At 38.2% G+C, this 14,962-nt stretch overlaps 1 protein-coding gene across 3 annotated transcripts in view; it reads right to left on the bottom strand.

Moving 5' to 3' along the window:
• Positions 1–443: 443 nt before the first annotated feature.
• The window catches only part of LOC141098345 (zinc finger CCHC domain-containing protein 8-like), a 211,407-nt gene continuing 196,888 nt past the window's right edge, over positions 444–14,962 (bottom strand). For 2 of the 3 annotated variants that reach the window (XM_073586031.1, XM_073586032.1), the window contains one exon: positions 444–1,383. In XM_073586031.1, the coding sequence (XP_073442132.1) occupies positions 554–1,383 (830 nt within the window). In that variant the 3' untranslated portion in view covers positions 444–553. The remainder of the gene's footprint in view (positions 1,384–14,962) is intronic. The other variant, XM_073586033.1, reaches the window with a different exon arrangement.

Here is a 14,962-nt window from a genome sequence, read left to right on the forward strand (position 1 = left end):
ACTAACTGTATTGTTTTCCACCTATTCCCACCCATTTGCCACCAATATTAAATGAGATTTTTTCCTAAATGAGGTATGCACAGTGGGGTGAAATTACTTAATTCAAAAAGATCCTAAAAAAGTGGATGTAAAAATAGTAAGTTACATTAGCCTTAAAAAAAAAAAAAAATCTCAAAACATTAGACAGTAACAAACTCGCCGAAAAATGAAGTAAAATAATGTTTTAAAAAGATTGCCAAGATAATGAACAATTTGAATTTACAAACAGCAAGTCTATATAACTCTTCTTGAGAAAAAAAAAATCAGAATACAATGAAACATGACTTTCATTCCCTTTTGTACGAGACTTTTTTTTAGCTTTTATCTTTGCTGACAAAACACCTGAAAATAACCAGCCAACTGGTGGTTTTCTTAATACTCCTCAGTAATCGAGTCAATAAAAACACATTTATACCTTCTTGTTTATATAAATTGCTGTACATGTATGTGAATGCTGTTTAACGATAACATTTTCAAATACAAAAAACAAAACAGTCCTCATCTAAGAATTGTGTTACATCCCCTGTTTATTTTTCTGCTGGTTTCGTGGGGAATTTTTCAGGACATCTCTAAGACGAAGGTAAGTACCAGTTGACTCAGACATGTTCTCAAATTCAAATGGTGTAATACCTTCTGCAAACTTACTCCTATCTGGAATTCTAGTGTTGGAAAAAGAAGGGTCAACATATGCAGCCTCTTCGATAACCTCTTTTGCCGCACATGTCTTTTCCTCATTAGTTTTGTCAATGGGTTCCGTAACAACCATCTCCTGAATCGGAGCATCTTCATTGGGATCTTTATTAAAGGATTCTTCTTCTGTTGTCAGAGGAACATTTTCATTAGATTCTTCTAAAATGGATTCTGTGGGGAGAACAGAATTCTTCAATTCTTTAATATTGTGGCTTGCAATTTTCTCTTCTGTGACACTGTCACTTTCAACTCTGCTTGGAGAAGAGGAAACAGAATTACCATTTAATGGAGTATGAACATCTGATTCACTGTTTGTGCTCTCTGCATTTTCCAGAGCTGCCCAGATTAAACGTTGTTGTTCTTCCAGTTCCTCCAAAGTCAAAGTGTCTTCATCCATGGAATTCGCCACCTTTGCTTGCAAAGGAAAACCTTCTCTTGAAGGAAGCAGAGGGAAGCTTCTACAGGGAGGAGTGGGTGGAGGTGTTCCTTTTGGTAAGGGTGGAGGAGTTGGTGTTGGTGGAGGTGGGGGTATAAAATTTGTAGGTGTTGAAGGAGGAGTTCCACGAGAGAGTGAAGGTGGAGTATTATATGGCGAGTCAGGGGGAAGAGGTGGCTGAAACTTAAACCTTTGGGAAGGAGAGCAGTACGATTGATCTGCAAAAAAAAAATACCTGTCTGTGAGCATAAATGTGCAAAGTAATTAAGTCACAGATTCTACATACATTAATGTAAACTAGGTATATTAAACAAAAATATATTTCAAGTGCTGATTTACATTGACTAACTTGATAAGCACTTAGCTCTAATGTTACTTGAAACTGTCAGTGATTAGTTTTAACCTCTTCATGACTGGAGCTTTTTTTTGCTACATTTCTTCTCAAAGCCATAACTTTTATTTTTTCCATCAATATGGCAGTGTGCGGGCTACTTTTGAACGACACCATCAGTTGTACCATGTAATGTACTAAAAAATGGGAAAAAAAATTCCAAGTGCGGTGAAATTGCAGAAGATAAAGTGCAATCCCACACTTGTTTGTTTGGCTTTTTTTATTAAGTTCACTAAATGCTAAAACGGACATGATGATTCTCCAGGTCATTATGAGTTCATAGACACCAAACATGTCTAAGTTCTTTTTTATCTAAGTGGTGAAAAAAAATTCCAAACTTTGCTATAAAACAAAAAAAAAAAAATCTGTGCCATTTTCCAATACCCATAGTGTCTCCATTTTTCATGATCTCAGGTTGGGACAGGGCATATGTTTTGCTTGTCCAGCTGACATTTTTAATGAAACCATTTTGGTGCAGATACGATCTTTTGATCGCCAGTTATTGCATTGTAATGCGACCAAAAAAAAGGAATTCTGGCAGTTTAGCGATCAGGTTAATTTTTTTTTTATTGATAGATTGGGCGATTCTGAACGCAGCGATAACAAATGTGTATGTTTGTTTTTTTATTGTTTTTTGTTTGAATGGGGCGAAAGGGGGTGATTTGAACTTTTTTTTTTTTTTTTTGAACTATTTTTAAAAGCTTTTTACATTTTTTTCTTTTACTTTTGGCATGCTTCAATAGTCTCCATGGGAGACTAGAAGCTGCCACAACCTGATCGGCTCTGCTACATAGAGGTGATAATCAGATTGCCTCTATGTAGTAGAATTACTCACTTGCTATGAACGCTGACCACCAGGTGGCCCTCACAGCCATAGAAGTCTCCAGGAGACCTCTGGTTGTCATGCCAACGAACCATGATCACGTGATGGGGGTCACCGGTGGGCGGGTTTCCAGCCAGATGGCTGGAAGCATGAGTCAAATGACACTGTCAACGCTCGACAGCTGCAGTACAACGCTCGACAGTACACACAAAAATCCCTGTTTCTCCTTCGCCTCAATGGTGGACATGGGACTTCCTAAAGCAGTCCCTGGGTGAGAAACAGCACAACAGCTTTAACCTTATGTACCCAACGATTAATCTGACCTACAGATGCGCTACTGTCAATTGCAGAGTTAGTCTGCCATGGACAGCATCTGAAGAGGCTTGAGAATGCATATTGTAAAACATAACTAACATGTGAAGACTGGACGAAGTTGCAACTTTGCAAACTTGCTGTGCCAACAGCTGTTGCCAAATGGCCCCAAAGCCTCCCACTAACCTAGTGGATTCTGCCTAGAGTAACCCCTGACACTGTAAGCTTCCTGAATTGCAGAGCGGACTTATCTGGCTATTATAGCTCTTAGAAAAGGTGGCCTTTTCTGTGTCGCTGTGGAAATACAAAGAGGGAATCCGACCTACGGAAAGGTGCTGTTCTGGAAATGTATTTTCTGAGTGCTCACACTAAATCCAAAGTGTGGAGAGCCTTTAACGTGCGATGGATAGGACTGAAATTTGGCATTTGAGAGGAGAGAGAGTGAATCCAATCCTGGTTGGAGAAAACTTCTAAAATGGTCAGAGTAGAAGACACAAGTGGGGAACAACCGTGGTTTTTATACCAAAAGGTCTTCCTAATACAACTGTAAATATGCATGGAGGTAGTTAACCGTGCGTTGATCATGGAGAACGCTACTTGTTGCAAGAAGCCGGCCTGGGCGAAGATCCAAGATTCAATAGCCAGGCCGTGAAACTCAGCACTCCAGAGTTCTGGCGGTAAATGGGCCCTTGAGAAAGAAGAAACACACCGACACTGGATATAGTATATATCAAAATAAAATGATACACTGATCAATTAATAATAATAAAATATACCACCAGTGTTCAGTGAAATTAGTGATTACACACTAGTTAAGATAGAATAAAACCAACCAATCATGACACCTATTAACCATAGAAAACCAGACAGGGTGTACTTAATATTTTTGTTGTACAAGTGGTTGTATAAAAACCAATTAAAAACAAAAAAGTGCACGTATAGGAACGATTTAACAAAATTGTAATATAAAATTGGACCCAATTACATATAAAATATGCATACCTCATATTATAAAGTGACCATTTTTCAAAAAGGTTATATAATATATAAAAAGTGCAGATACATAAAATTAATTATAACATATTGACAAAGTGAATCACAATCATAAAAAAGTGCAATGTGCAAAACTTACCACACTGTGATATTATATCATATTCAAAGAAATGGAAAAGGAAATCACTTGTGCCTAAAAAAAAAAAAAAAAAAATATATATATATATATATATATATATATATATATATATATATAATTTTATATCTAAAAAAAATATTTTTTATGTATATAGATATCTATATATCTAAAAAAATTCTTATGTATATGTATAAAAAATTTTATATATACACACACACACACATAAATATATATATATATATATATATATATATATATATATATATATATATATATATATATATACACACATATATACACACATATATACACACACACATATACACACATATACATATATATATATATATATATATATATATATATATATAATTTTAAATATATATATTTTTTTTTAAAGGCACAAGTGTTCCTTTTTCCTTTTCCATTTCCTGGAATATGATATAATATCACAGTGGTAAATTTTGCACATCGCACTTTCTGATTGTGATTCATTTTGTCCATATGTTATAATTAATTTTATGTGTCTGCACTTTTTATATATTATATAACCTTTTTGAAAAATGGTCACTTTATAATATATGAGGTATGCATATTTTATATGTAATTGGGTCCAATTGTATATTACAATTTTGTTAAATCGTTCCCATACGTGCACTTTGCTTTTAATTTTTTTTATACAACCACTTGTACAATAAAATTATTATTAATTAAGTACACCCTGTCTGGTTTTCTATGGTTATTAGGTCTCATGATTGGTTGGTTTTATTCTATCTAAACTAGTGTGTAATCACTAATTTCACTGAACACTGGTGGTATACATTATTATTATTATTATTATTATTATTATTATTATTATTATTGATTGTTCAGTGTATCATTTTATTTTGATATATACTATATCCAGTGTTGTTGTGTTTCTTTCTTCTAATTAATTACTGTGTTTAGCACAGGTTCTTCTCAACTACCGAACATGGACTTTAAAGGCCAGAGAATTGTCCTGGCAGGGACGGATTAATGCGGAATTTACTAATGGTGGTCCTACAATTACACCTGGCAATGGTTTACAATTTGATGAGTTGTTCAGAAATATAAAGGATTTGATATATAAGCGCACACGGTATTGGTGGAATCGTGCATTCCTGAAAAATTACATACATCAGTTGATCCCTAGGGGCTTGAGAATTCAGGTTACCCCCTCATTCCCAGTCAATGATGATGAATTTATAAAGAACTGGGAAAATGTCTGTAATATGGCATCCAGACAATTGATGGAGTTGTTGGTTAGATATAATTCCAAAAATTTGGTTGAATTAAACTGTTGGAGGAGTCCTTTGCAAAAGCAAAATTATGCTTATCTACTGAGTTATATCAATCGATTGATGGTCAATTGGAAAAACATATTGACCAATGGACAAAGGATATACAGGCGAAACAGACTGATAAATTACTGAGAGATCAAAGAGAACTAACGGATGGGAGAATTTACAGATGGCATAGATACCAAACGGGGCAGAAAAATCGTGACCGATCCATCTCTGTCATCCAATCCTGTGGCGGGAGATATTTCTGGTGCCTTCTCTTCTGCCTCTGTTTCAGCAATATCTACACCAAAACGTAAGAGGTAACCTCGCTATGTACCAGCTAAACGGACATTCAGATATTCTCCTGAGAATTACAAGAATAGTCTAAAGGTGATTAATTTAAGTTCACAATTTTTCTGATACTGAAATTTTGAATAAAGGTCTCATGTTTTGTCCCACAGCCCAATTTGATACATTTTCTACTATTAAAGATTTACATTTGTTTGCGAGAAAACTCATCTTTAAAAAACATTTTCACAATGAAAAAATATTGCAATTGTTCCCAACAGAGGCAGAACAGGAGGCACTATGAATGAATTGGCACAAGAACATAATGAATCGGAGGGAGGTAAGATTCCTGAATCGATACGCCCCAAGTCACGGAAGTTTCCCCCCTTGTCAGCCTATCCAGTGATTGAGATATTTGTGAAAGTTGTAAGTAGAGAGTTTGATAAAATCCCTAAGTTTCCTCATGCGGAAAATTTTACTAAGGAAGAAAAAATGATTCTAAAACGATTACAGGAAATACCGGATGTAGTATATAAACCGACTGACAAGGGGGGTAATTTGGTTGTCTGGCCTAAACAACTCTATGAAAGAGAGGCCTTTAGACAGTTAAAGGATGAATCATGTTATAAAAAATTGACGTACAATCCATCTGAAATTTCAAATTGAGTTGATGGGTATTTTGAAGGAGGCCTTAGAGATGGATACTATTTCAAAGGAGTTGTTTGTGGCATTACAGATATCTGAACCAACGATACCAACATTCTATTTGCTGCCACAAAAATCAATCAATCCCGCCCGGGAGACCCATCATATCTGGGTGTGGAAATTATTTGGAGAATGTCAATAGGTTTGTGGACTCTAAACTGCAACCATTAGTGGAGGAACTGCCTTCATTTATTAAAGATACAAATGAATTTCTTAAAAAGGTGGATGGGCTCCACATTGGCAGTGACACTTCATTAGTGTCATGCGATGTGGAATCTCTTTATACGAACATTCGCCATAATGATGGCATTAAAGCTGTGGAATATTTTTTATATTCATCAACTACACCTCATTCAATGCGCCAATTCATTGTGGAACTTTTGGAATTTGCTCTCGCATAATTTTTTCATATTTAAGGGGTCCTTCTTCCTGCAGCTCCAGGGCACTGCAATGGGTGCTTCTTTTGCGCCGGCTTACGCAAATTTATTCCTGGGGGCTGTGGGAGAGGGACCTCGTTCTTTCTGGATTGGTACCGTCAATGGAGCGTATCCTAATGTGGGTACGTTTCATTGACGATATTTTTTTGATATGGGATGGGTCGGTGGAATCCCTTCATGAATGTATGACAGGTTTGAATAATAACTCCTATAACATACATTTCACATATCAGTTTGATCCAAATAAAATGGAATTTTTGGACGTTAGCGTTAGGAGAGGTGAGGATGACTGTTTACATACTGATATTTTTCGCAAGTCAACATCCGTTAATTCACTTCTCCATGCAAATTCATCACATCCACCAGCCATGATACGATCTATCCCAATAGGGCAATTCCTAAGATTGAGAAGAATCTGCTCAAAAGATGAGTATTTTAAAACACAAGCTTTAGATTTGAAGCAAAGATTCTTAGAACGTGGGTATAGCCATCGTTCCATTAAAAAGGCCTATAATCGTGCAAAAAATACTTCCCGACATCAAGCGCTTTATGGCAAAAAAAACTATAGAAGCAAATCAGTGGGTGAGATATATTACACAATATCATGGCCAAACTGATTTAATGAGAAAACTTGACTAAATCTTGGGGAATCTTAAAAACGGATCCGATATTGTCTAACTACATAGGGGACACACCAAGTATCACCTTTAAAAGATCAAGGAATATAAGATTATTGGTGAAAAGTCACTATGTATCTAATCCATCCCCTGTCAATTTTTTTTCAAATGCGAAAATATCATTGGGTTCTAAGCCATGTGGGAAGTGTGTGGCATGTCCCAATATCAATAGGGCACAAAATTTCTCCAATTCTAAGGACACATTGATGTATGGGATCAAACATTCAATAACCTGTACAACCAGAGCGGTTATCTATTATGCAACGTGTCCTTGCTCTTTGATGTATGTTGGAATGATTATACGGCAATTGAAAATTCGTGTTAGGGAACATGTATTAGGGATAATAGCTTCAAAAGGAATTGATGATATCTCACTGTTAAAAAAAATACCAAGACACTTCAAGGTTCATCACAATTGTGATGCCTCATTATTAAAAGTGATAGGGATAGACATGGTTCAACCCAATGAAAGAGGTGGAAAAATAGGGAATCTTTTAGCTAAGAAAGAAATTAGGTGGATTTGGACATTAGATACGGTGTCTCCCAATGGTCTGAATGAGAATTTGAGTTTTACTCCTTTTTTGTAAACCTTCTGCCAATTTTAAACTAATTTTAAACCAATTTTAAACTGATTTTAAGTCGTTTCGTTGTGTATTATAATTTTTATTCTAATTTTTTTATTATTTTGTAGATTTATTTCATCTTGTATATGGCCATATAATATTCTGGCTGCAATAAATATTTTTTCTGGATCCGTTAAAACTATGTGGAACTGAGAAGTCGTCATGGAGGCTGATATCTGTTGGATATTTGGACTTATCTATAAATACTATTGGATTATTTATAATTATTTATATTGCTAATTATGGTTTATAAAAAAAATGTTTTCATTATTTTTTGTTATTGTGATATCATATATTTTATATTATTTTTTATCATTTTTCATTTATTATTTTTCACATTATTAATTATATTTTTTCTACATTCTAAATATTTTATTTATTAATTTAATTTTTTGATTTATTATTTATTTGATTTATTTATTCTTTTCAATAATGGTTGTTTATTATTGATTATTTTTATTCACTATATATTTTTTATTTTTTCATTATTATATATTTATGACTTTAATGAAAGTATTATTTATTATTGTTTATTTAAGTGTTATATTTTCCCTTATTATTATATTCTGAATTGGAACTTTATATATCTTTTATGTAAGGTCTGTAATATCCTTAGTGTCAATGGGACATATATAATGGATCTATTGTGGTGATTTCCACTCTAATACTTTGATGCAGTGCTCCGTGTCCTGACTTGCCACGTCCTCGTGACCTTGGTAACGCCGGGTTCAGATCCTGTGTGTTCCGATCACGTGGTCCGGCGCTTGGGATTGTGGGACCTCCAGACTGCGCAGGCGCCACCTCCACACCCGGAGCACCGCTATCATCATCAGCGCCATTAAGGATATTGGCGCTGATATTGCCCACATATAAAAAAACCCCGGATCCACCATGTAGCCACCCCCTGATGAAGGAAGGATTCCGAAACGCGCGTCGGGGAGCGCGTGATAGGGACGTGGTGACCCTCAAAAGGTATAGGATCCACTTATGCAAATCCTCTATAACTACAATTATTTGCACTTTATAAAAAGAGGCACTGGTCGCTCTATTTAAATGTGTATGGTTTAAAAAATTTTGCACATGCACACTGCACTTTATATTATACATGTAATTGTCATGAGTCAATTGTTTTTGAAAAAAAATTTTTGTGGATATACACGATTTTTTTTTTTTTTTTTTTTTAAAGGCACAAGTGTTCCTTTTTCCTTTTCCATTTCTTTGAATATGATATATCATAGTGTGGTAAATTTTGCACATCGCACTTTTTTATGATTGTGATTCATTTTGTCAATATGTTATAAATAATTTTATGTATCTGCACTTTTTATATATTATATAACCTTTTTGAAAAATGGTCACTTTATAATATGAGGTATGCATATTTTATATGTAATTGGGTCCAATTTTATATTACAATTTTGTTAAATCGTTCCTATACGTGCACTTTTTTCTTTTTTTTTTTTTTTTTTTAATTGGTTTTTATACAACCACTTGTACAATAAAACTATTATTAATTAAGTACACCCTGTCTGGTTTTCTATGGTTAATAGGTCTCATGATTGATTGGTTGGTTTTATTCTACCTTGAGAAAGGAGGACTGGGCAGACCAGTAACCACTAGGGAACATCGGCGATAAGTAGCACCAATTCCGCGGACCATACTCGACGTGGCCAGTGTGGTGCGACGAGAATTACCGGGATACCCCCTGCCTTGATCTTCTGGATGACCTTTGGGAATAGAGGAAGCGGCGAAAAAAAATTTAAGGGAGGCGAAACAGATGACACAGAAGCACCAGAGCATTTGACGCGATAGCTAACGGGTCTCGGGACCGAACGACTAATGCCGGAACTTTAGCGTGTAGCCTAGAGGCCATGGGAGTCACATCTGGAGTACCCTAGCGCTGACAATCTACTGGAAAGAACTTCCAGATGAAGGGACGACTCTACAGAGGCCAGACCTAGACGGCTGAGAAAATCAGTAGTCCAAAAACTCTACTCCCGGGATATGAACTGCCGAGATGGCTGAATGGTGCGTCTCGGCCCATCGCAGAATGCGTGCTATATCGAGCATCGCTGTTTAGCTACGTGTGCCCCCCTTGCTTATTATTGTATGCTAGCGCCGTGGCGTTGTCCGACTGGAACCAAATGGGATGGTCGGCAAAAAGACGATGGAAACAATGAAAGGCCATTATGATTGCTCGAATCTCGAGGATATTGATCGGGAAACCGGATTCTTGAATGGATCAGCGACTTGAGCTGTGTGGTCGCGGAAAATTGCACCTCAACTTAGGAGACTGGCGTCATTGATCACCACCAGCCAGTGACCCGAAAGAAAAAAGACATTCCTTGACCCAGTGAGGATGTTGACGTCCACCACCTGGGAAACCGCCTGAACTGTGGAGACAGGCAAGCCTGGCGGATCAGGGGGATGGATTTACGTTTCAAGCCGAGAGCAATGTTTGCTGTAGAGAACAGAGATGAAGTTGGGCAAATGGTACTGTCTAGAGCGACGCTACCTCTTTCCCTTTTTAATTTATTTCTGAGGGTCTGTATGTTGAACCGTAGGTGATGTGGCGGGCAAGAGAAACTTCCGGGATTCCTGGGTCAGCATCGAGATCTTTTCTGGAGAGAGAGTTGTCGATGGGGCTGTAGAGGACTTTTTTAGATTCACGAGAGAGAGAGAGAGAGAGAGAGAGAGAAAGAAAAAGAGAGGGGGGGCGTGGCCTAGCTGCTGAGGAGACAGGACGTGTGGGCTTGGAGCTCCTCCACATTACCTGCTAAATTTAGAATTTTGAGAGATGCTGCAGTTTGGTTCCCAGAGCTGAGATAAACCTCTCTGGCACATCTGAGAGTCGCAACTGAAGAGGGAGGCTTGGCTCTAATCACCCACCCAGGTGCTTCATAAACAAGCAGTGGAGCGTGGCTGGAAAAGACAGGCGCCATCTTGAGAGGCTGAGGGGAATGGTGGATTACAAGCTGCAAGGATTGTTGTGAAGGTACCGCTGTTGTGGAGGAGCCATTAGATAAATTCCCCTGTCAGCGACTCCCTCCCCCACCTCATTACACACTCTGTCTAGCCACATAAGAGCCTGAAGTGATAAGAGCTGCTGAGATCCATCTCTGGTGTCTGGCTCCCTCCTCATCCCCCTCCCACCTGCTGCACACGGAGAGAGACTCCTGAGATATTAGACCCTGCAAGTCAGTCCTCTGGGTGGAAGGGGAATTCTGATCCTTTGCCGCTCTCCCCTGCTGTCGGCTTGGAAGAGAGACCCTTGACTTTGCTGAATCAGATGCAAGAGATCACTTCTATGCCCCCCTCCCCAGTGACATAGCATTTAGCTATTATTTCTCCTCCTGTGCAACTATGATACTGACGTCCTTACCACAAAAACTGGGGCCAGGAGGTGGAACTTGAGCAAGACGCCAGACCCACAGTGGTCTATTTGGCAGCATTCAGAGGGACCAAGAGAAGACAGCGTTATATATAGGGGAATCACACTTTCTATTCCTCGGATAAAAGCTGAATTCAGAGGGAGAGAAGAGAGCGACACCTAGTGACCATTAGAGGAAACTACGTGCCTAACACCCATTTGATAAAAAAAAAAAAATTATATATATATATATATATATATATATATATATATATATATATATATATATATATATATATATATATATATATATATATATATATATATATATAACACACTTGACATGCTTCTCTAACCCTGAAGATTGTTGGCGGAGGGAAAACAACATTAACAGCATAAACTGCCAGAATTCAACGGAAATAACTATAGGAAAAACCACAGTGAAATCTTTGAAAAACACTACTAGAGCTACAAAATCTCTAACACAAGCGGACGTAGACAAATTTCTGAAGAAACAGGCTTCTTTTCCAGTCCCTATTAAACCTTCACAGCAAACAGACTCTCAAATGGAAGACGATTCAGAGACAGATCTGGAGAGCGACTCAGAGGGGGAACCACGAAAGACTCCCTGGTGACCCGCACATTTATTAAAAGGATCCTCTCAAAAGCTTTGGAACCTATTGGAAGGGAACTGGCGGAAATAAAGCAAGACATTTCACAACAAGGCCACAGACTCGAAGTGGTTGAAAACTATCAGACTACCCTGATACAGCATACCAACGTCCTGTATGATTGTCTTGGCGAACATGAAAGCCAGATTCATATGGTCCAAACTACGCTAGAAGATCACGAGAACCGCGAGCGAAGGAACAACATTCGCATAAAGGGGCTCCCGGAATCCATGGCTACGGAGGCGCTAACCAAAGCTTCAATCGAGATCTTCTCTGATCTGCTTCTAGAAGACGACCCCAAAGATATTGAACTTGTAAGAGTACACAGGTCTTTGCGTCCCAGACCCAAACAAGGAGAGCCTCCAAGAGATGTGCTGTGCTGTTTCCTTGACTATCGCGTGAAGGACCTGATTCTTCGCAGAGCGCGCGAATCGCAGGAAATTTTATATGAAGGCTCGCAGATAAGACTCTCAAGATTTGTCAGCCACAACACTTAAAAAACGCAAATTCCTAAAACCATTCACAGAAGCCCTAACTCAAAAAGGCTACCGCTATCATTGGCTGTTGCCATTTGGAATTTATATATCAGCAGGAGACAAAAAATTCCAAGCCAGATCATCCCCAGACATTAAATAAATCTGCAAGACCCTGGACATCTCCCTGGAGCAGTATCCGGACCTAGAGACGTTTCATTCCACTTCAAACTACCGACACCTGCCAAACACAGCACCATGGCAATTGACAGGGACTCCAAAACTCCAGGAACAAAAGAAAACTGCAAAGTCCCCAAACTCAAAAGGGGATGAAGGGGCGACTTGAATAATCGGTCCCCCTGTTGCCAGCTGTTTTGTTGTGGATTTCCCCTTTGATAAAAATATTCCATGACGGGTATTTCAGGTCTTGTGGCCGTTGCCTTTGCTTGATGGCGGTGACGGCTGTTACATCATCACTTTTATGCTATGCTAGGTTTGCCCCATTGGGCTCTGAATCTTAGAAAAAATTTTTCCCTCAAAAGCCTACAAGAACTATGACCAAGTTCAGTAGAACTGTTAACTGCAATCTTTTGTTTGATGTGTTTTATATGAATCTCATCATATTTCGTCTTCTTCTTTCTTCCTTCCTACCCACCCTCTCTCTCTCTCCTCCCCACCCTCCACGCAAGAACCAGCACCAAGAAACTTCTGCGTCGAAAACCACTACCGTTTAAGAGAAGATTCACCCGCCAAACCTCTCAACCCTATGGCTATACATAATAAGGTGTTTACTTTTGCCTCCCTTAACGCAAATGGCCTAAACTCAACAATCACTAGACGACATACATTAGACATGCTTAAAAGGCAAAACATAGATATCTTGATGGTCCAGGAAACACACTATTTCAGAGAACCTTCCTAACTTTGAAAGGTCGCATTACAACACATGGTACCATGCCACAACACAAACGGGCTCTAGAGGTACTTCAATAGCGATAGCGAAAGGAATTCCGTTTCAAATACATGATATAAAAACAGATTCAAAACGGGAGATATGTATTTGTCAAGGGACTTTTAGCGGGGAATATGTACACAATCTGTAGCCTCTATGCCCCGAATAAGAAACATTTGAAGTGGCTTCTAGCAACCTTTGGGACTATAGAAGAATATAGGGAAGGGACACTGGTCATAGGGGGAGACCTAAATGTAGCACTAGATCCTCAAATAGACTCTATAAAAGAGAAAAGCTCAATATCTCTAAGAGATCTGACTAGGATTAAAACAAAAATTAGGTCACTGCAGATAATAGATATTTGGAGGTATTTACAACCCGGTGACAAGGACTTCACTTACTACTCCCACCTCCACAAGACCTATCATAGACTGGAATATATACTAATCCCGAGAAGACTACTCCCCAACGCCCTGACCTCAAAAATACTCCCAAATGTTCACTCTGACCACTCTATGGTTACACTTAAAATGACACTACCCAAGCCTTTTTCCCTTACAAGAACATGGCGACTAAATGAGTCAATTCTGACTGACCCAGAAATTCGTACCCGCATATCCAAAACACTTAAACAATACTTCACACAAAATGACACAGAAGAGGTTTCAGCCCCTATTTTGTGGGAAGCGCATAAATCAGTAATAAGAGGAGAACTAATCTCAATCACTTCGTACCTAAATAAAAAGCGGCAACATGAAATAAACACGTTATATGGAGAGATATTCGAATTAGAGACCCTACATAAGAAACAACCAGACACAAAATGGTTAAATGAGCTAACCAAAAAGAGACAACAAATCAGATTTTCTAAACAAAAAAAAATCAGCAAAATGGTACGCCTCATGGTGAAATAGAATGTTTGTACATGGGGACAAAGCTTCTAAATTTATGCTCTCACGCATAAGAAAGCGCCAAAACCGCACATATATACATTCAATCAAAAAAATCAGGAGGACTAAGCACGCAAAATTACACGCATATCGAGTCAGAGTTCCTAGAATATTACAAGCAACTATATAACATCCGCTCGACAGAGTCAAATGTAGAACAACAAAAAAGAAAAAGGCCAATAGGGAGATTTCTAGCCCGACTGAAATTACCTCAATTAACTGAAACACAGCAAACTCAACTAATTAAGCCGTTTCGGATGGACGAGCTCCGGTCTGCCCTGTCGAAGCGCCCAAAGGGGAAAACACCCGGACCAGATGGCCTACAAATAACTTACTATAAGACCTTCTCCATAATCCTCAGCTCACACCTGTTGGGAATGTGTAATTCTATAATGGACAGAGATCAGTTCCCTGCCCAAGCTTTGGAAGCTAAAATATCCTAATATATAAAGAAGGCAAAGATCAGGAACAATGTAGTAGCTACAGGCCAATATCACTACTTAATGTCGACCTGAAGCTATTTGCAAAAATGCTGGCATGCAGACTAGCAAAGATCTTGCCGACTGTAATATCTTTAAATCAAACAGGTTTTGTGGGGGGGGGAGAGAAGGGAGAGATAATGCATACAAAATTATACATCTTATGCAACACGTGAAAAGGAGTGAACTCCCTCTGGTCTTACTAGGCAC

This window comes from Dendrobates tinctorius, unplaced genomic scaffold, assembly GCF_039654945.1.
Source record: "Dendrobates tinctorius isolate UK_male_01 unplaced genomic scaffold, ASM3965494v1 ptg000090l, whole genome shotgun sequence".
Classification (NCBI taxonomy): Eukaryota; Metazoa; Chordata; class Amphibia; order Anura; family Dendrobatidae; genus Dendrobates; species Dendrobates tinctorius.